Genomic DNA, 22,654 nt, shown 5'->3' on the forward strand with positions numbered 1-22,654 from the left:
ATCTTTTGACTTTATAAGACTAATACTGATCATTTTGATAATTTAAAACAATATTTTATTCTATTTAGTTTGCTCCTGCATGCACTTTTTAAAAAAGTGAATTGTCAAAAATATATTAAACTCAAACAGCTCACTTTTTAAATTTTACTGTTTTTCTCTAGGACTTTGGAGATGATGGGTCCTTGTATATTACTAAGGTTACCACAACTCACATGGGCAATTACACCTGCTATGCAAATGGCTATGAAGAGGTTTATCAGACTCACATCTTCCAAGTGAACGGTAAGAAATATGGTGTTGCTATAATTATTTTGTGCTTCAATAGATATTTGAAGAATATCACAGTTGACTAGGAAGGCAAGGCTTCAATTTTTTTTTTTTTTTTCAGTTTTTGGAACTTAATAGGAAATGTTTTTCAATTTAAAAAAAGTATTTGGGTGAATAAAAATTGTAAATTTGTACCATTATATTTCAAATTCTCAGAAAATGTTGCAAAATAACTTGTAATTAGAAAATTAAAGCGTAGGAAATTTGAATTACTTTTTTAGCATAAGGATATCAATAAAAAGGCAACAATATAAATTTTAGACACTGAAAAAAATTAAGTATTTAAAATTTTAGATCATCTATTTATCTGATCTTATTAATGATAGAGGACACTGTTATTTATGTACAACTAATTTTATACTCATAATGATTAATTAAATGGCTTTGGACATTGGCTAAGTAGGCTGACCTCATTCTTACAATCAGAGCTCTGTTTTATTTATGATTTACTTCAAATTTTTGTTATTTAGTTGAATTGATTACATAAAATTGCATGTATCATTAACATACACTGATTTGCTTTCATACTGGTATATGTTCATTTTCTCTATGATTTATAAAAAGGAGGCAGAAACTTACTTGGCTTTCTGTAGAAATAGCAAGGTGGCTAGTGTTGTTGGTATAAATATGAGGAGAGTGGCAGATATGAATTTGGACAGGTGACTTGAGGTCACATCACTTGGAGCCCTGTGGACCTAAATACTTGGATGCCCATTGTGAGCATAATGGGAAGCTGTCAAAGTGTTTAGTGTATGAAGTGGCACATTCTGATTTGTTTTAGAATGACTGGAAGCACTAAGATCTGTTAAAAAAAACAAAAAAACAAAAAACAAAAAACAAAAAAACCCAACCAAACAAAAAACAGCCTGGAAAGAGATGATGGTGGCTTAAGATACAGTTGAATGGTGAAGAGGTAAAGAAATGGTCAAATGTGAAATGTATTTTAAAAGTAACTCTATGATATCCGAGGACCAGCATGTGAGTATGAGAGAAAGGAAAGTAAATAAATAAATAACCCAAGAAATTTGAAGGAAGCCTTTAAACATATGGTCATGATATTAACTGTAATGGAGAAGAAGCACAATTGAAGATTGAGTGAGATGAAATTTTTTTTTTGACTAGTTAATGTCAATACAATTATCCAGATAGAAGTCAAATATGTAACTTACTGTATAAGTCTAGAGATCAGAGGGAAATGACAGGCCAGTTATATATTTAATAATATCAAAGTTCAAAGACTATATCTATAAAGCCATAAATCTGAGCTTGATGAGGTCACCTATGAATAAATATAGATGGATATGAAGTCAGAACCTTGGAGCTGAGATTAACAAGAAGAAAAAAGATGACCTAGAATGAGCACCCTGTAATGGGAAATTTGCATCCTGGAAATCAATTAAGAAAATATTGGAATAAAGGTTAAAAAAGATTGGGGAGTTTATGGTTTGACACTCAACTCATTGTCAGTACTCCGGGCCTTATTTCTGGCCCAAACTCACTTGGCAACTAGACATGGGTGAAGGCTTGTCAGTTGGGTTCTTGGACCCAATCAGCAGGTGCCAGCATCACTACTCCGGCACTGTGGGGGCATTATTAAGTAAACTAAGGGTTACGTGACACAAGCACTGTGATACCAGGACAGTCGATCTGAGAACTGAGGTGGCTACTAATCCAAAGGGATGAGAGCACATTCAGCATGGAGCCACTGGACAAAAAAATGATTTATGTCCTGGGCAGTGTCTTGGGACTGCGAAAGATTTCATCACACTACTCGGGACCATGTGCAATTTAACACTTACGAGTTGTTTATTTTTGGAATTTTCCTTTTCATATTTTTGGACATCGGTTGACTGCAGGCAACAAACTGTGTAAAGCAAAACTGTGGCTATGTGGGGGACCGCTGTCTTAGCAGTGAGTACCTAGGGTGAGCTCTCATGCTTACCCTTTTCTGGGAGCAAAAATACCTGTATGGAAAGTGTCTGGTATGTCAAAACATTTTGCAAAACTAATAGAATAATAACTGTTGAATGACGAAACGAGTATATTTGGAGATCTCGTAGGCTTCATTAAGCGATTCATGAATCAGGCAGCCTCCCATCTAGCAACTAGAGGGAGATCCGACGGGTTGCACAAAATGGAAGATTTTTATAGAAAGAAAGATGGGGCAAGGGAACTATTAATAAAAGAAAGGATTATTTGGGGGTCAGGATGTCTTTTATTTGGAGGAAGAGAACACAGAGTGTTTTAATCGGGCAGATTCCTGTGGGTGATGATGAGGGTCTACCCGACAGATGACCTTACTGGTGTTTAACCAAAAAATTTAAGACTGATGAATTAAAATAACATTTCTCGAAGAGGTCGAAACTGAAATTTGATCAGGTATTAAAACTGGCTTTGCTTTCATGGCTTTTAGCATGAGTGATGTCATTTTGGGCCTATTGTTTTCTCTTTAACATGACACTTTACAATAAAATGTTTCGAAGTGGTAGGATTAGCTATAAAACAGCAGCCCCGCAAATGATTTGCTACACAAGCCATTTCTCCCTTTTTTTAGTGTTTCCTTTTCCTTTGGTTTTATGGTGTTTTATATTTGGCATAAAAACTTTAAACATATGTTTTGTGCATAAATAAGTATAGTAAACTTGAGATCACTCCGAAAATTGTTATAGTTCAATCACAAAAGAATAGTTAGGAATGTGCTTTGACAGTGAAAAAACGCAAAGAAAGTGCAAGAAAAATGTAAATTAGATAGCCAAGCAGCACATTTATGAACCCAATAAATCTCTAAAACTAGTTTAACTCATTTTTCATTCTCCATCCACTTTTCAGAAAAGGTTAAAAAGACCTTTAGAAAATTAGATTTTCATAGGGAATTTAACATATTTATCTGAACAATTTGTCAATTAGTAATAAAAATAAAATATATCATTGATTACCATAAAAAGCTCTGAAAATACCACCAGTTAATGGAATTTGTGAAAGAGTGTTTTTGAAGTGCAAAGTCTATTTAAATATCCCAGGGTGCATGCCAAATAAAAGTCTATCAATATCCCTGTTTCTTTTCAAACAATGCGAAATTAGATTATTGAAATACGAGCGCTTCTCTGTCCTTCTGAGAAGAAACATGATGTATAAATCAAAGAAGCTTAATTCTGCCAGTGGAATACATTTCATGCTTTTCTTTTCCTTTTTACATAAAGTAAATCGTCTTTAGATCTTCAGCTTATGATACAGAATGTTTGAAATTTTAAAAGTTATTCCGTGTTTACACTAGCCTCTGGGCAGAAAGCTTGTCCATATTCACAGTAGACCATTAGGATGCTGCTGTTTCTCTCTCGTGTTCGTATTGTTTAAGACAAAGTTGCTGGTTTTAGAGGATGTCTGTATAGAACATCCCCATTTTTTTCATTCAAAGCTAGAAAGTGGCTTAAGTCTAAGGCAATAATGTGCTGCTTCGTTGGCATTCATAGAGTTCAACTTCCTTGTCCATTCCCAGGGCAGCCTTCCCTGTTAACACTGCTATACTTTCTATAGGGCCAAAATGCAAACGGGAATAAAAACGTTTGGCTGGAAAGATCCAGAAAGCAGGAAATGAGAGGCCTACTCTCTCCTCTCTCCTCCTTCTATTGTGAATTATTGAAGGAGGAAAGAGAGAGAAGCCTTGAGGGTTATTCTGGCTCAGTGATTTCTCTAACTGTGGTTCTTGGGCAACCAACCTTGCAGACTTGTTTTAAATGCAAATTCTTGGGACAGGGCGCGCCATGCCCACCGAATCAGAGGCTCTGAGCCTGAGGTAGAACAATCTGTGTTTTAACAAACCCTCTTGATGTTTTGGACAATTATGTTTGAGAACTGCTCTGGCAATCGATTTCTCTAGCAACCTGAGAAGTGGGAGTATGCATTCCTTCCTCATTCTCCAGCTTTCTTCTCTTAATTTTAACTTAAAACCAAGTTTATCGTGATCCGAGTGAGTGACTATCCTTTAGTGGAGGTGAGATCAGGCATGTATCAAATCAGTCTTCCCCCTCATGAGGACTTGCAGCTGACAATCTGGACGTCTTCCTCCAAACCCCACACTGACGACATCAGCTGTGGACAAGGTCCTCTGACAGCTTGTTCCTGCAGGAACCAGTCTCTCTGCCACCCTTCTTAAGAAGTTTATTTGATGCAGGAAGCTCAATCAGATGCTCTCGAGGTAGCCCAGATGTGTCAGGGATTTAACGCCCCCAAAGACAGCCCTTAACGAATGAGAGACAAAAGTCAATTGGTAAGAAGCACAGTTTCCCATTCAATCCTTAGGAAGGTTCTGAGCTGCATGCTACATGATTCTTCAGAGGGTCCACTTTGAAACCGAGCTCTTTTCGCTTATAGTAATAACAAGCTCATGAATCTCATGAACGCACCTTACCCATTTTTTTTTTTTTTTGCTATTTTTTTTTCTTCTATCTTATTTTTTCTACTCTCTAATTTGTGCTTCCTGGGATTTCTTCTCAATCAACTAACTGACTTGAAGTTCTTTTCTCAGAGCTTTTCCTGCAGACGCTCCTGCTTGGAAAAGTCCCCGCCTTAATAACTATGGCTGTCCTTTTGTACTCTCCCTCAGAAGTGCCTGTGGACACCGCATGTTTGCTTCCAGAAGGCTTTGAAATATGACAGAACAGTACATTAATTCATTAACTCCAAAGCCTAAAAATTATCTCTCTCTGTGATTTCTCATGCTAAATTATGTCCGGTTACACTGTTCAATAGAGCACTTCTGAGCTTCTGCAATTAGATTAAATCATGACATCGAGATACTCCAATTATGCAATAGGAAGGGCAGAGAGATGCTCAAAATTTAATATATAATCTAATTATTAAATTCCCAGAGAGAGATAAAACTTTAAAGATTAAAGTTTCAATAAATTAGTCCGAAGTAATTAATATCCAAAATTAAATTCTGCTCTTGCAACATAAAGTTTAAAGAAGTCTAAAAGTTTTAACTATAAGTAAAGTCTAAAGAATCAAATTGTTCCTTAATTTTTTATTTTGTTCCCTTTCAGTGAAAGAGGTCCTTGAAAAGTTTATGGCTTTGGGATAACTTCGACATGTGTATGTTGGGGTAATTTTCACTGGATTTAAGTGTACCATCATGCTATTTATTTTCAAGTTCCTTATTCATGATTTTCTTTGTATTCTGTCTTCTGTTGGGCTGCATAACTTTTAAAATTCCATTTTATCTCTACTATTGGCTTGTTAGCTATACTTTTTTTTTTATTTTTTTTTTTAGGTGTAGCTATAAGCTGTACTTACAATGTACAGTTTTAACTTATTATCATCTATCTTCAAATATTTCACCTCTCACATATCAAATAAAAACCCTAAAATCGCATACTTAGATCTCTCCCCATATTTTGTTGATAATATTAGCAAACATTTTACTCCTACATACGTTATAAATCCCGCATGCATTATTTTATTTTTGTGTTTCCCCAACTTAAAAATTATTCTTATTTTGTGTTTTCCTAACTTCAGGTCACATCCTTCCTCTTCTTAAAATCCTGTAGTGGCTCCCAATGTCACTCGGATTAAAAGCCAGTCTTTTGAGTGTCCTTCCAGACCGTAAATATTCTGATTTTGCGGTAACTTCCTATTCTGTGATTCTCCTTCTTCCAGACTCCACTCCGGCTGCACTCAACGCTCACTGCTTTTTTTTGTCCTTAAATATTTGCAGTTGGTTATTCCTTCTGCCTGAATAACTTTCCAGACTTTCACAAAGCTCAGTTTCAACTTCTTTCAACTCTTTTCATTAAATGTCCCTTTCTCGATGAAGCCTATCCAGACTACATAATTTAAAATTTTAACTAGTTCTCACTGTTCTATGCTTGATGTCTCTCAACTTTATTTATCCATAACACTATTACTTTCTATCAAGTTCCATTTACTATGTACAGTTTTTTCCCCCTCATATTTTATCTTTGAAATAGGGATACGTTCTACAATGTATGCTTATAAAAAGCAACGTGTCTACTAAACTGGCAGCCTCTTTTTCTTCTTTAGTGGTATATAAATAACTTCTTAGTTTAATTAACTAAGGTAAATTACTTATTTAATATGTTTACGGTTTACTTTCGATCTCTCTCATCAGAGAAGATCCCGTCTCGTTTTCTCTCTTCCTCCCTCTCTCTACCTCTCTCCCTCTCTCCCCCTCTCTCTCTCTGTTCTTAGGTGCCTAGAACAGAGCCTTGCACATGGACAGATGAATAAATGTTTCTCATGAGTTCCTGGTTCAGAATCCCTTTGAAAAATCACTCCAGTCTGCTCTCTGAGATTTTTCCACTCTCCTCTGCTGTCATATCAACTATCTATGGTTTTATTAAATAGACAACTAAAATATTTCCTTATTTTTTAATAATACATTTTTTAAGAGCCACCTTTCCGTGAATGTGTGTGTGTGTGTGTGTGTGTGTGTGTGTGTGTGTGTGTGTTGGGCTTCTGGCTGCTCTGTCCTCTAAAATGTTCCCCTAAGTGAATCTCTTTCTGCAGTTTAATCAGTCTTTCATCCTTTATTTTATTCTTATTATCCAGTACTCATATCCTGATAGAAAAATTAAAGAATATATTTTAAACCACTCCAGTTTTTCCTTGACATCCTAAGCAAACCTAATTCTTAGAGACATTAGAGCTTTGGGACATTTAATTGCTGTCTTAGGCTTTAAGTTTCTTTTCTCTATCTAGACTTTGAGATTTATTTCTCTGAAATAAGAGACTTTTTGCATTGTATTTGTTAATAAATGAAATGTCATTTTTCTTTGGGTGAAGACATGTTGTAAATCTTTGCGATCTAAAGCTGTGGTCAGAGTTTATATAAATAGAGAAACCAGAGTCCTGGTTTCCTCCACTATCCAAAAGTAGAGTGTTCCTCTTAAACTTTTCATGAACTAAAATGGTGTATAATGTAGAAGCAATGACCTTGGGACAGAGCCTGCTAATGGGTGCACAAAATAAATGCAGATAAAGCCCAGAGGCTCACAGACACAGTTCAAAGCTATCTATGGGGCCTGAGGCTGCGATGTGGCGTGCAGCCCCCAGGGAAGGAGTGTGGAGGGGCCACTCTGGCTGTCCTAGGCTGTGCGCAGACCCTGTGACAGTCTCCAGCAGCGCGTACTGATGGATGCTACTTTCATGGTTCCATTTTTTTTTTTATAAAAGCAAATATTCTCTGCAGATTTTTTTTATTTTCAGTTAGGGAAAACAGGTAGTGACTGATACAGATCCTTCGTAAAAGCCAAGTGGTGTAATGTGAACTTTCAAAAGGGAGGGATACCTGTACTTGTTTCCTCCTAACAGTGGGATGTTGACCAGGAGCCTCTCTTTATAGAGAGTTAGTTCTGCAAGGTGCCTCCTCGGAACAAATGATAGTTAATGGAATTTGGGTAATCAGTTCAGTACTGCCTACCTAGGGCTGCTCCTAATACTTTAAAGCAATAATCTATACTTAGTGCTTTGTAACATTAATGGAAATTAGCTGCCTGTGCATTAGGAAAAAAAAAAAAAAAGTGCCGCCCACAGACCTGATTGAAAAACAGCAAAAGCCACTTACTAGTACTGAACAAAGGACCTATCCCTGTTTTAGCCTTGATTGAAATACCAGACCAAATTGTACGTGTGTGATTCGAAGTTGAACTATGTCAGTTTATACACAGGATGACCTGCTTCCTAAGGCCCTTATTTGTTAGATACAGCTCTGCCTACATAAACAGAAGTATTCACTTAAGGAAAAAAACAGCCAATGAGATAAAATTTCATTAGCCCATATATATTAAAGCTTAAAGCCTAAAGCCATATGTTGAGACTGCAGCATATAGAAGCCAACTTTTCTTCTATTAAAAAAAAAAAAATCAGCTCTCAGACACATGCCATGAGGACTAAGCGACCCACTGGTGCCACTTGAAAAGCTGTGATTCTTCCAGTATTAATGTGCAAGCACACTTTTTGCAAATTTCTCAAGGTTTCCTAAAGCACTGGGCATGGAGGGGATCCATCAGTAAATAACACCACTCTCTTGTGATCTTGCCTTCTGAACCAATTGAGAGAAAGATGCAAGAGTGAGTCATCTAAAGTCACAAAATATCATCTGCCTTACAGAAAAGCTGCCTAGAGAACGTGGCTGAAATATAAGGCAATTATTTAATTGCTGTAATTTAATTTGCCCACCACGTCCTGAGCATCGCTGTAGACCTCGGCACATAGAAACAGCGCCAATGCCACGAATTTGCCAAGAGCGATGAAAAGAATGCATCCTCGTTTGTAGACAGATCCCAAATGTAAGAAGGGATGAGCAGAATATGCTCAGTCTTTCTCAAAACACATAAAACTGACATTTCATCCATCCTCTTACTTCTGGACTTAGTAATGGCTGGGGAGAGACACAGTCCTGGACATGAATCAAAGAGGCGTGTGGATCTTTTTGTTAACACAGGCACATCTCTCAGGTAGATGACTCATTCTTAGATACTCCTGTTTTGTACTCATCTACGATTGACTCATTCAGCCAGAATTCTTTTATGGTATGAATGATTATACTTATATACTTTTATGGGTAAGTGAATGTACCGAATCTTGTTTTTTTTTAATATTGCAAAATTATTTTCCTTCATAAAATTATAATCTGATTATATCTATACTCATTTTTAAATTAGCATGACCTGGTTTGCTGGACTAGTTTACACAGGTCAACAGGAGTGATATTTCACAGACTACTTCTGTGTATAAAAGTACTGGATAATGTTACAAAACACACCTGAGGTGGTCAGCACTTCAAGAACAGTATAATGGCTAATTAATGTAATGACACTTGTATAACAAGAGAGTCGAAAGAAGGTTAATATGATAATGAGGCTTATTTGATCTTAAAGATTTAGCATGAGGGCACTCTCAGGATAGCTTAATTAGATTTTAAGCACCTTTTACAATTTGCATGTGTACTTGTTAATCCATATGTTCTAAAAATAATTTTACTTTATTTAAATGAATGAATTTACTTAACCTTTTTCTGTGTTGTTTTGTTGTTACCGATGATGGCATATTTTTAAAAATTTTTCATTTTATGTGTATTATTTATTTTATTTCTTCCATATTATGCTTAAATTATAGTTCAATTCAAAAGTGTAAGACATTTGAAAATTGCAAAATCATAGCTTAGTATAATTCAAGTGTTTGTGGCATGACCAGACTCATTAACTAATCTTTATATCATTTGGTATACTTTATTGTACCATACAATATATCAGTAAATTTGATTTCATTCTTTGATAATTGTGACATTTTTAAACTTGACCAAATGGAAAGAACACTTACAATTAATTTAACAATAAAACAGAACATCATTTGTAGCACTAATTCAGTCAATAGAATACCATTTTCTGGAGACCTGAGAAAATATAAGATTGCATTTTCACATTCTGCATACAGACTTTAAGAGTTCTCCAGATTAATACCTTTTTTATGCTTTTCTTATACTTGAGTGACTATTATGATTTATTTACATTACTTTTATTATTCATTTCTCATTCTTTTTCAATGCAGTTTACTCTTGCACAACATTAATTCTTAACGTCATCGAGGCGTGAGTACTGCCTTGTATGAGTTGCTCATTGTCTCTGGCCTATTTAAGTCAGATTCATTTTCTTTCATTTTCTGAAGGCTCAATTTATGTTCCATGTTTTCCATGAAGGTTTCAATGAACACTGCATTTCACAGTAATCTCTTCCACCTCATACGCCCTGCATTACTACGTTGTTTTTGTTTTTTGTTTTTTGTTTTTTTTTTTCATTAGAAGTAATTAATTTGATTTTCATGCCACTTTTCTTTTAGGTTTTTAATGTATAGAGAGCTTCGTAATTAGATAGCCAAAGAACAAAGGTCATATTTCAAAAATCCATTGGTTTCTCTATAGGCTTAATTTTGTATTTTGCAAATAGCAAGTAATAATCAAATCTTAATCTATTTTGTTTATTGAACTACTAAAGACTTTTTCACATTTTAATATTTAACAGAATAAAAGTAATCAATGGTGTGAGCACTGGGGAAAGTTGGTCACTCTATATGTACTCATGATATTTGTGTCTCAAGATATAGTACCCTCACCCTATGAGGAAATCAGTGCTTAGATTAATCTCACAGCAGCTTAGGTCATTAATTAAATGTCCTGGTGGCATAAACAAGGACAGAGTTCCAACCCATACAGCCTTTTGGAAATTTGAGAAGGCAGCTAAATCCAAAAAGTTGTGCATGAAGTGCAAAAGAAACTATTTCAAAATGGGATAAGGAGACATTCTTGGCTTGCTTAAAGTTTCTCTTAATAGCAAGCTTGCCATTCATTTAGATAAATATAGTTGAGAGTCAGGGAGAAAGGTGTGGTCAGGCAAAGAACATTTTTTTCCTCAAATAATATGCATATTGATTTATTTCAATATATTTATTGAGAATACATTACGTACAAATGGGTTTCAATTTAGTTGTGATCATTAGGCAAGCAGACTTCTAAAAGTTTGATGTCAATAAATACCCCGTATTGATACAGCATTAAGAGATGTTGTAATTATTGCTAATTATGATGAATACGATGATCATGACAGACGAAAGAAAATGAGAAATCAGTATGGATTGGCAGTCTCTGATCATTTAATTGTTAATAAGGTGGACTGAGAAGCTCTGTTTTGCTTCAAGCTCCACATTCCGGCTAACTCAAATTAGTTTAAATGAGCTTCGCCAGAGGGCGAGTAGGAGGTTTTGCTATACACTGGCATTTGTAATAGTGACTTAGGAGTATGCTTCATGACAAAATATGGATGATTTTGTGTCTCACATGTTCCATAAGGAATTAACAATAGAAAATACATCATTTGTGACTATCGGTAATGCTCTGTCACTATTAATAGATAATTTATGCTATTAAATTTAGAGTTTCCTCCAATTTGGTTTTTTGATTTAAGGCCACTATTTTAAAATAAAAGCAAGTCATATCCAAGCAGACCACTCAATGAGAACAACACCCTCAGAACTAAACAGTTTATCTTCCTCATAAACTCTACTCAGAATGTCTTAAAAAATAATAATAATAAAAGATTTCTTCGAAAGTATCTGGGAAATTTGTCGATAACAGTGTATTATACAGCAATTATCATATTGAAATTGATAGTATCACTTTTGAAAGCAAATCTTTTAAAGTAACATCACTATGTCAAGGAAATAAAAAATTATTTATGGAAAGTAAGTTTTGTAGAAGAAAAGGTATATTATTAAATCAACTGATATATTTTGGCAAATATTTTAAGTGATAGTGTAGCAAAAAAAAAAAATGGTAATTAGTAGTGCCATCTATTGATAAAACTGAAAACTACAGTTTCTTCTAAAATAAGGAAAACCAAGACTTTAGTATTTAAAGGACTATATTTCCAAAACTGATGATTCCTTATTTTGTGATTATTGTAAATTATTATTATGTCACAGTAAATACTGAAACTATATAAAGATAATGTGTGTGTATATATATGTATGTGTATATATGTTTCTGTGTATGTATGTGTAATTAATAATGTGATACCTCTAATAATAAATGTTGCTTGTCGATTTAAGTTTAGCTAGGTTGATTTCATTCACTTTAATAATAATAAATTTAATCATTAAAGAAAATTAGATTTAATATTAAATACTTTCTGCTAAAAAATTGAACGATGACTAGCCATGTGGTAGATGAATCATATCTCTTTTTATTTAGTCTAATTTAATATGCAGAAAATATTTCAACAGGTAAAATTTACATATTTATGTTTTAGCACTCTACTATGATTATTTTAATAATTTTATTGTCTTTTTAATTTTGGTTCAATTACATATAATAATAGATTATTATTTAGAAAACTCTAATTAGATTGACTCTTTTCAATAATTTAAAATTATATCTTTAATTTTTCCAAATTTGCTACAGTACACTGGGCTAGAATAATCTCTATGCTATCTTGTCTGGTCTGGTCAAATTGTCAGAGTGATACTGAATAATTTAGGAGATTTAGATTCTTAAAGATGTATACTAATTAAGGGACAAGACTACAGAGAAGAAAGGAGCAGAAAGCAGTGGTGATATCTATTGACCTTTAGGATATGATCAGATTGTGTGTTGTAGGTGACAGGTGCCAGAGCATCAGCAGGTGCAGCAGAGGGTTTAGAACGATGTGACTGACAAGAACAGCAACTATAAACACAAGCAGCACCTTAGCAGGGAGAAACTAAAATGAAGCCTGAGGCAGGGAACGACGGTGACTATTCGAACATGAAGCTGATATTATGCTCTCATTCATTCGTTTCCTCATACATATATGTAGTTGACCTACTGGTATAGGATAGCTGTGTAAATCAGCAGAACAGAATTGAGAGAATTGGAGAAGGGAAAATGAATGTTAAGTTGGGAAGAGCAAAGGAAAATACAAACCTGTCACCATGAACTGGAACCCACGAGACTGGCTTGGTATCCATGTCAATTCTCACTGCCGCCACTGTGAGGTTAATGTCCTGAGATTCTGGCTTTCTTTTGTTCAGAACTAACGGCACACCATGCCCAAGATCTGACAACGCTGGCGGAAACTTGGAGCAGTTGTAGGCTTGGCCGCTGCCCCACCCCAGTCGACCACAAGAGCCCCAGATCAGCAACCATATTTGTGAGCTAGGAGATCACACAAGGACCTTGCCCCAACATTCAAAAATGGCTTTACTTCTGCCCATCAAACCTTGGACAAAATTAAAATTATAGTAACTCTTATGACCCACCTCAACTGGAAACATTCAAGAGAGGGAATTCTTGGAAATGTAATTCAGCCTAGCCAAATGGTAACACACTACACTCAATTTTCTACCCTTTTTATTTTTTATTTTTCCTTTGCATTTTTCGAGCTATAATTCTTGTACCATAATAATTACCCTTTTACGGCATACAATTCCTTGTTGTTTTGTTGTATTCCCAGAATTGTACAAGTTTCACCACCAATTCCACAATATTTTTTACCACCTCAAAAAAGTAACCAGGTACCAATTAGTGGTTCACTTGGCATTTAGCCTCAACCCTCCAGCTCCTGGAAACCACTAATCTAGTTTCTCTTTCTGTGGATTTGCCTATTTTCGTAATTTCCATTAATCTTCCTCTTGGGTTGTCTGCCCTGTGTGCTTCAAATTCCAGAATCAGACAACAAGACAACAGCTTCACGGAGGCTGTTTATCCAGTTGTGTAAGGTCAAATTCCTATAATAAATACAGATAGATAGACAGAATATGATAGATGATAGATAGATAGATGTTAGATGATAGAATCTACATATAATTTGTATAATTATAATTATATCTATATCTATATATGTAGATAGCTATATATATGTAGATTGTGACGTCGAGTGAAGATTTTGAAACTAAAACATGAATATAAAAATTTGGAGCCGGATGAAAAAAAGAAAAGAAGGATAATAAAAAAAGAGGAGGAAAATAAAAGAGAAGAGAAAAAGGAGGAAGAAGAGTTGGCAGTGATGGAGCAAGCAGGAGGGAAGGGTGAAGGGGAAGAAGAAGAGAAAGAATAAAATAGGGGAAAGAGGAATCAAAGTAACAGAAGAAAGAACATGATAATTTGGAAACATTCACGAAGGTGCTTAAGGAAGGGTCGGTAAAGCATAAATTTTGAGAGGCAAGTGAAGACCAGATTTTTAAAAAGGATATTTTATATTAGGTAGTTTGGATATTATTCTGAAAAAAAAATTTTAAAAAGAAGTGATATAAAAAAAGACCTTCAGCAGATTACAAGTAATGCCCTACTTTCAATGGAAAAATAATTTTTGTAGTGATGCGGATAATAGATTTCTTCAGGATTGTGGTAAGAAGGCCAGTTAACAGAATTTACATTATCGAAGACTACTAATAGTGAACTTTCTAAGTTTAGAGTATCTTTAAGGTTAGTAAACCCCTAAACTGGGATAAAATTGAGGGAACATTAAGAATAAATAGGTTGCGGTAAATAATTATCTTGTGGATTAGTTGGGAATGTTGCTAATGAATTAGAGGGACAAGTCACTGATGACTCCCAGTTTTCTAATTTGGCTGGACATTATGATTAATGTTGCTGGCAACATAATTTGCAAATAAACTTATAGCCGTATGACATTTTTTAGTAGACGATGGCATTAGCTTGAGAGATAATTTACATTAGTGGTTGGTGGCAGCATCCATTAGGTATGTGAAAAATAAATAAGCACTCTTGCCTAGTCGGGGCACACATTAGCAACGAGACATGTGAAGAGAGGCGCAAGGGAACCGGAACTATAAGGATGCAGAGTGTATGGAAGGACCAGGAACAAGGGAGCAAGGGATTGCCTGAGAGCGTTAGAAGGGCATTTTGATGGTTCCAATCAAATGATTCATTTTCTTTGAGCTATTCAGGATGGACTTCTCTCCACTACTGCAATAAACCATGTTTTATTAAAGATGGGCCAATAATATTTTCATTAAATTTTTTATTTGAAATAACTTTGGATTCTTTTTTATTATTACTATAGTGACATTGGTTAATGAAATCTAATAAGTTTCAAGAGTACAATTCAACAGTAAGTCATATATATATATATATATATATATATATATATATATATATACATACATATATATATATATATATATACTGCATTGTGTGTTCACCGCCCATAGTTAGATTTCTTTCACATTTTTGGCCCCTTTTACCCTTCCCCTCTCCCTCCTACCCAGTAATCCAGACAGAAGAAGTTGAAAACCACCATGACATCACTTATATGTGGGATATAAATCTAAAAAACAAACAAACATGAAATAATTGTGGATTCTTATGCAGTTTTAAGAAACGATGCACAAAGATCCTTTGAATCCTCTACGCATTTTCTCTCACTGCTGGCATCTTGCAAAACTATAGTACAACATAAGAACCAGAATATTGGAACTGACAGGGGCAAGAATCAGAGAAGTTCCATCACTACAAGGATCCCGCACTCACTTCTCTCCTATCCCTAACCCCTCATTCGCCCTTGGCAACCAGTAATATTCTCCATTTCTGTAATTTATTTCAAGAATGTTATATTCATGGAAAAATACTATATATATTCTTGACTTTTTTCCCCCCACTCAGTATAATTATCTGGAGATTCATTTATCTTATCGTGTGTATCATATAGTTTGTTCCCTTTTACTGCTGAATAGTATTTCGTGGTATGAAAATACCAAGGTTTGTTTAACCATTTGCCTGTCGAATGACATCTAGGCTGATTCCAGTTGTTGTCTATTATAAATAAGGCTGCAAAAAAAATTCATGTTGCGATTTTTATGTGAACTTAAATTTTCATTTGAGATATATGCTCGGGAGTTGAATTGTATTGTAGTTGTGTGTTTAGTTGTTCTTTTTTATCTGACAGAGTGCCCGTATCACCATACATTATTACTAGCAATGTATGAGTAATTTAGTTAATTTGCATCCTTGCCAACATTCAGCATTGTCACTATTTTTATTTTAGCCATTTTGATAGGTGTGTAGTGACAATTGTGTTAAAAATAAATTAAATATTAGGACTTTATTAGTTATTAAAATATCCAACTACGCATGGCAGTGTGAATGTATTTCTTTAATGAGACAAGAAATCTAGTAGTACTATAAGAGATGTTTGACAGGTTATGTTAAATAAAAATATTCCATATTGTAATTATTTAAAATAAATAGACTAGATAAACTATTTACAGCACAAATAAGGGATAAAGGCTCAGTATACATTTTTCTAGTGGAATAAGTATTTGTACTTATTAACAAGAAAAAAATGGGTAAAGACTATAAACAGGTCATTCATTGAAATAATCAGAATGGATAATGAGTATACATTGGTTTGAGTATGCAAACCATATTCACCCATGTAGCAATCAATGAAATTCAATTTACATAAAATGAGGAATTATTTGCCAAAATAAAATGATTAGTAACATATTTCACATGAATTTGTGGAAAAATAGACACTCTCATATATTGGTAAGTTTTGGGAAAAGGAATTCCTACGAAATGTTAGCATAGTAATCTATCATTATTTATCCTACTTTAAATGCATGTATTTTTAATGTACCAATTCATTTAATTAAATCTCGTTGTCCCCAAAACATAGATTTAGAAAAACAGTATCCTATGTGTTATTCCTTAAATGCTTTTGTTGTGTTCTTTTGTGTTCCAGAGTTTTTCTGAAAACGATGACTTTTGAGACATCAAAATTGGGGATTAAAAGCCACTTATTTAAGGATCAGCAGAATAGATCTGTTAAATTAGAATAAACTGCTATTCCTTTCAAAAAAAAACACCTTAAAAGGTTGTGATTTTTGTTTACACTACCGTAAGATAAATAGAAAGAAAAATCACAAAAGTTTATGACCATAAGGATGTTGCTGTTAATTTATATTTTACCTGCAACATTTGTTGCAGCCTCTTCGCTTTCATGAAGCCTGGCAAAATATGATCAGAGAGTTTTGTAATATTGACAAAAAGCAGTGGGAAAGTCATGAATATAAAAAGGCTGCTTTGGGACAAAGTTAAAGAGATATTGATGGCTTTAATAATGTCAGAGACAAAAGGCATTGGACAAGCTCAGTAGCATTTAAAATATTTATTAAACCCAGTCTGTAATTTTTCATAGGAAAGTTGCTTTAATGACAAAGGAAGTCATAATACAAACAAAACAATCCAGATGCCACTGTGAGTCAGCACTGCTTAGACACATTTATATTCTTATCCTCAAGCTTTCTTAGAACCTTTTCTAACAGTTACAGCTGTGTGAATAATTTGTGATAGAATCCTTCAAGAGTACAAGGTAATGGCATCAAGAAAGAGAAAAAAAAATTCTCAGTGTTTTGTTGTTTACATACCTGTGACCCGATGATGCACTTTAAATTCATTTTCGTTTCAGTTAGAGTGAGGTCACTGTATTGGGTCAGTGATCTCTGCTTCCTGACTCTAAAATCAGGCTTTTAAAGCACCCAGATTGTGCTGTTTCCGTACTTTCTGGCAATAGTGAGGAAACTTCTAAAGAAAGATCATAGAATGAAAGTTGAAGGAGGAAAAAAAGCATGAGGTCTGTTTTTTTTCCATTAGATTCTAATATCTTATTAGAAGGATTATTAGACTAGCATAATTCTATTAGATCTTTGAAATACTGAGAAAAGCACTGATTTATTCAAACACAATGAAATTATTATGGACCTTTGAGAAATATATCCATCAGCTTTCACCCAGTTTTATACCTATTAATATTATTAAATACTTCATGGTTTTGAACTGATAAATATTTACAACTTATTTCACATAAACCCCAAATATTTTAGAAAGAAAGATCTAAGAAAACATAATTATACTAATTATACTTTATTATCTTTAGCTTATCTATTTTTTGATTTCTAAATTCAATAATTTTAGTATTAGAGTCTCATTTCCATTTTTAATATATACAGTTTTCAATGATATATAATTTATGCTCTAAGAACTGTTAGATAAATTAAATACAATTTTATTATATTAGCTCAATTTAGTCACATGGTGGTACTGTGTAATTTAACTGGGTGATAAAAAATATGATATTTCAGCTTCCTTGAGAAATCGAATCTATTTGAGTTGCATTATTACTACCACTCCAAAATACTATACGTGCACTTATAATTTATTTGAACTTTACATTTAAAAAAAATAATTTTTCAAGACCTCAAATATACCTTCCATATTACTGCTAAAAACCTAATTCAGAATTTATATTAGATTGCAAGTAGTCAAATTTCCGTATATACTTCCATGAAAACATTTATTTTATGATTAGTATCAGCTAAGATAATTTAGGCCAAGAATGCATTTGTTTTTAGTGTTCTTTTCGGCTAATTTCAAAACCTGAACTCAACACTCGCGGAATCAGGTCGAACATGTGAGAAACAGAGACGGTCACTGAGCACAATGTGCCACACTCGCAAATTGCTCAGTTCATGTTTGTAAACTGTTATCTTATAACTCAAAATTTTAAAAATCAGGTATTATACTTAAATTTTATTCAGGAATAAAGTCTATATATTTACATCTTCTCGAATATTCTCCATTTTAAGGAGCAGCAACTTATTTGGTTATATTTTACAGAACAAAATGGAATTATATCAATCTTAACTATTTAAATGTTTGTAGATACACATGCATGATATTATATTCTTTAATATTAATATTAATATTATTTCACCTTATTTGATGATATTATACCATATAAAGCTAACCAGTGCAGTCAGTGACATTGAACATCCTTAGGAAATTTAAAAATTTAAATATCATCACCTTTTGCTTAAAATATTAGGAATCTCATTTAAAGATTTTCAAGAAACTGCGCACAAATTTGATCCTGAATCCAATGTGCAAACCCTTTGGTGTTCTTCATCAGTTTCTTTTTTTTTTATGCACTGCCAAAAGAAAGGAAAGACAAGTTCATAGAGTGCACTTCCTAACTAAAAATGTCTGTAACAAATGGCTTGAAAGGTTCTCTGGAGGATTATTGACTTTTTAATTCAGACTTCCATCAATCCTCATTTATATTTCATAATATGTATCCTGGGAAAAATAACCTACTTTTAAATGTGTAGCTTGTCACTGAGGTTAAATAGTTGTTATGCAATCACTTATTCTTCATTTCTATGTGAGTTAAGAGAGATTTTTAAGACAATTGCTTGATAAAATTATACTAGATGAGAAACATATTATATGAGATTATTATTATTTTTAATACATATATTAGTTATTTGGGTATAAATGTTCAATATGACAAAAATTATTGCTCACTGTTTTTCTTTCGGTTCATGTACAAGTATATCAATAAAATAGAAACTGCTAGGAATGCTGGGGAAGAATTCAACATCTTATTTGAAAAGTTGTCCTTTGGAGAGTATCAGCAACAGCATAAGTGCCTAATATAATATCTATACTTTCTAATATGAAAAATGTAGAATCCACTGTTATCACTGAGGTGATTAATGTACTTCCTTTCAAATTAATTTTCAAATATATTTACATCATCTCAATTATTTACTGTTCCAAAGAATGTTGCAAGAAGAATTGATCCTTGCCTTGGCTTTAAATTCTGTGGCAAGATACACTGGCTTTTATTAAATATTCATTAAGAGTAGTTATCCATTTTGGCTCTCTATATAAGTCATTCTAAAAAGCTCATCTCCTAACTCCCAGGTTGTTAAGAGAGTAGATATTAGGTCTGAGTATTTGAGTCTGTTTACACTAGATCTTATGGCGAATGTGGTTTTGCTGAAAATGTGTTAACATACCTCTTTAAAAAGTTATTTATTTGAACTTTCAATATAATGAAATACTACAAACACTACTCTGTGCTAGATATATCAAAAGAGGCTAAATCCATGCTCTATGTCACTAGCAAGTCTGATATAGAATATTATTAGAACTATTGCCTGAAAATGTATTTGTTATTTTAAAACAAAGTAGTCATCAAGGGAAAAAAAACACATCATAGCTTGGTTTCATTTCCCATTGTGGTTGTGGATGTTTATTAGTATATGCTGTTTTTATTTTGAATTATATTTAGGAGAGGGGGAAGGGTATAGCAGAATTCTAATGCTCAGAGCTTCAGAAGTGTGTTATTTTTCTGTCCCTGGAATTATTAAAAGCAATACACAAGATAAAGTCCCAGCTGCATCAAAGGATTATCGGGCCTCTCTGAGAACCCCTCCACTCCCCTTTGTCTCTGTGTTATAAGTTGGCAGGAGTCTAGTTTAAGATTCCTAGAGTATTAGGCCCTTATTGGAGATGTTGCTTGCAAATATATTTTCCCATTCAGATGGTTGTCTCTACCTTATTGACAGTTTCTTTTGCTGAGCAGAAGCTTTTTAATTTGACGTAGTACCATTCATTTATTTTTGCTTTTACTTCCCTTCCCTTTGAGCTCAAATTCATAAAATCCTCTTTAAGTCCAAGGTCCTTGAGTTTAGTTCCTATGTTTTCTTCTATATGTTTTATTGCCTCAGGTCTTATATTCAGGTCCTTAATCCATTTTGACACCTCCGATAAGGGCCTAATATCCAAAATATGCAAAGAACTCATATGACTCAATAACAACAACAACAACAACAACAACAAACCAAATGATCCAATCAAAAAAGGGGTAGAGGACCTGAACAGACACTTCTTCCCAGAGGACATACAAATGACCAAAAAAATATATGATAAGATGCTCAACATCGCTAGCTGTTAGGGAAATGCAAATCAAAACCACAATGAGATACCATCTCACACCTGTTAGAATGGCTATAATCAATAGGACAAGTAATACCAAATGTTAGGAGAGGATGTGGAGAAAAAAGAACCTTCAGACACTGCTGGTGGGACTCCGAATTGGTACAGCCACTATGGAAAACAGTATGGAGGTTCCTCAAAAAACTAAGAATTGATCTACCATATGATCCATCAATCCCTCTACTGGGTATTTACTCCAAAGTCTTAAAAACTCATATCTATACAGATATTCGCACACTAATGTTCATAGCAGCATTATTCACAGTGGCCAGGACATGGAAGCAACCGAAGGGCCCTGCAATAGATGACTGACTAAAGAAACTGTGGTATAGATATACACTGGACTATTTTACTCAGCCATAAGAAGAGATGAAATACTGCCATTTGCGACAACATGGATGGAACTTGAGATAATCATGCTAAGTGAAATAAGCCAGACAGAAAAAGTTGAAAATCACATGAAAGCACTTATACATGGGATATAAACCTAAAAGCAACAAATGAGCAGGACAAACAAACAGAGACTCATGGACATGGACTATGGACTAGTGGTTACCAGAGGGGAGGGGATGGGAGGAGGGGGGAAGTAACCAGGGTAAAGGGGGTCAAATATAGGGGGATGGGGGAGGGTAAAGTGGGCAAAGGGGATCAAATATATGCTAGCTGAAGGAAAGTGGACTTTAGGTGGTGAACACACAATAGAATACACAGATGTTAAATGATAATGTACACCTGGAAATTATATGATTACATTAACCATGTAACCCCAATAAACTTAATTTAAAAAAAAATCCCTAGGATACAGGCAAAAAAGGGGACTAAGAGGCCAATAGGCTAAGAGGCATGTCTATAGTCCTGACCTGGTGGCTTCAACTAGTATAATGATTTGCATTGCTTTTATAATTTCAGTAAATCTGGAAGGCTGACACATTCATTAGTCAATCAAATTTATATAGAGGGTGGCTCCTCCAATCAACTGAAAGGAGAGTGATAAAATTAACTTTGGCTGGATTTAAGGCTCTAAAAAGAGTCTTATAGTGGTTACTGACCTTACATCTTTGGCTGGCATTCTGATGGGTGAAATGAAAAGAAATCAGGTAGTTCAAAGTCTATACACTAACCGAAGTGCGAGTTCAGTTGAACAAAACTTCTATCCGCTGTCTTATGATAAGATAGCTCCTGCAGAAAATTCTTCAGCGGAAAACTACTGTTTTCTTTATCAAATCGTATTCTTATTAAGGCAAATGCAGGGTATGTATGCTCTCATGGTCATGCTAAACATCAGATGCAAAGGTGGGTGTGAAGAAGAGATAAGTGTGATAACTCCGTAATGTACATCCTGTGGACCACTTCTGGATACTCTATAAAGTACTGTAGTCACGCAGCTATGTATAGAGATATGATAATTGAATAAGGCAGAATCCTTCTATCAAGAAGGTTATTATACATATTCTAAAATGTAGTGGCTTAAAACAGCAAACATTTATCATCTTATGAGATAGTAATGGTAAAATAGATATATGAACTATGAATAAAGACATGAAATAATAAAAACTTTGAGAACAGCTAGGCTCAGTGATTTTGGTTTGTTCTGGTATGAGGTCCTTTCTATGATGTCTATAAATATGTTACAGTTTTCACTTTTAAAGTACTGCTGCTAATATTATTTTTTATCGCCATAATAATTGACACATATCAGCGTAAAAAGAGACATAAATCAAATTTTTACTGAAGAGAATATTGAGGCTAAAGTTCGGGAGGAATCCGTTAGTTCTACTTTTAATTTCTTGAGGAACTTCCATACCGTTTTCCATAGTGGCCGTACCAATTTACACTCCTACCAACAGTGTCCAAGTGTTCCCTATTCTCATCACCCTTGACAGCATTTATCTGTTGTCTTTTTGATAACCGACAACCTAACAGATACGAAGTGATATGTCACTGTGGTTTTGATTTGCATTTTCCTGATGATCA

General features: G+C 34.1%; 1 protein-coding gene across 5 annotated transcripts in view; it reads left to right on the forward strand.

The window, feature by feature from the left end:
• FSTL5 (follistatin like 5) overlaps positions 1 to 22,654 on the forward strand; it is a 798,802-nt gene that overhangs the window by 675,322 nt on the left and 100,826 nt on the right. For all 5 annotated transcript variants that reach the window (XM_036233987.1, XM_036233990.1, XM_036233989.1 and 2 more), the window contains one exon: positions 162 to 282. In XM_036233987.1, coding sequence (XP_036089880.1) covers positions 162 to 282 — 121 coding nt within the window. The remainder of the gene's footprint in view (positions 1 to 161; positions 283 to 22,654) is intronic.

Source organism: Rousettus aegyptiacus, unplaced genomic scaffold (assembly GCF_014176215.1).
Source record: "Rousettus aegyptiacus isolate mRouAeg1 unplaced genomic scaffold, mRouAeg1.p scaffold_m13_p_16, whole genome shotgun sequence".
NCBI classification, from domain to species: Eukaryota; Metazoa; Chordata; class Mammalia; order Chiroptera; family Pteropodidae; genus Rousettus; species Rousettus aegyptiacus.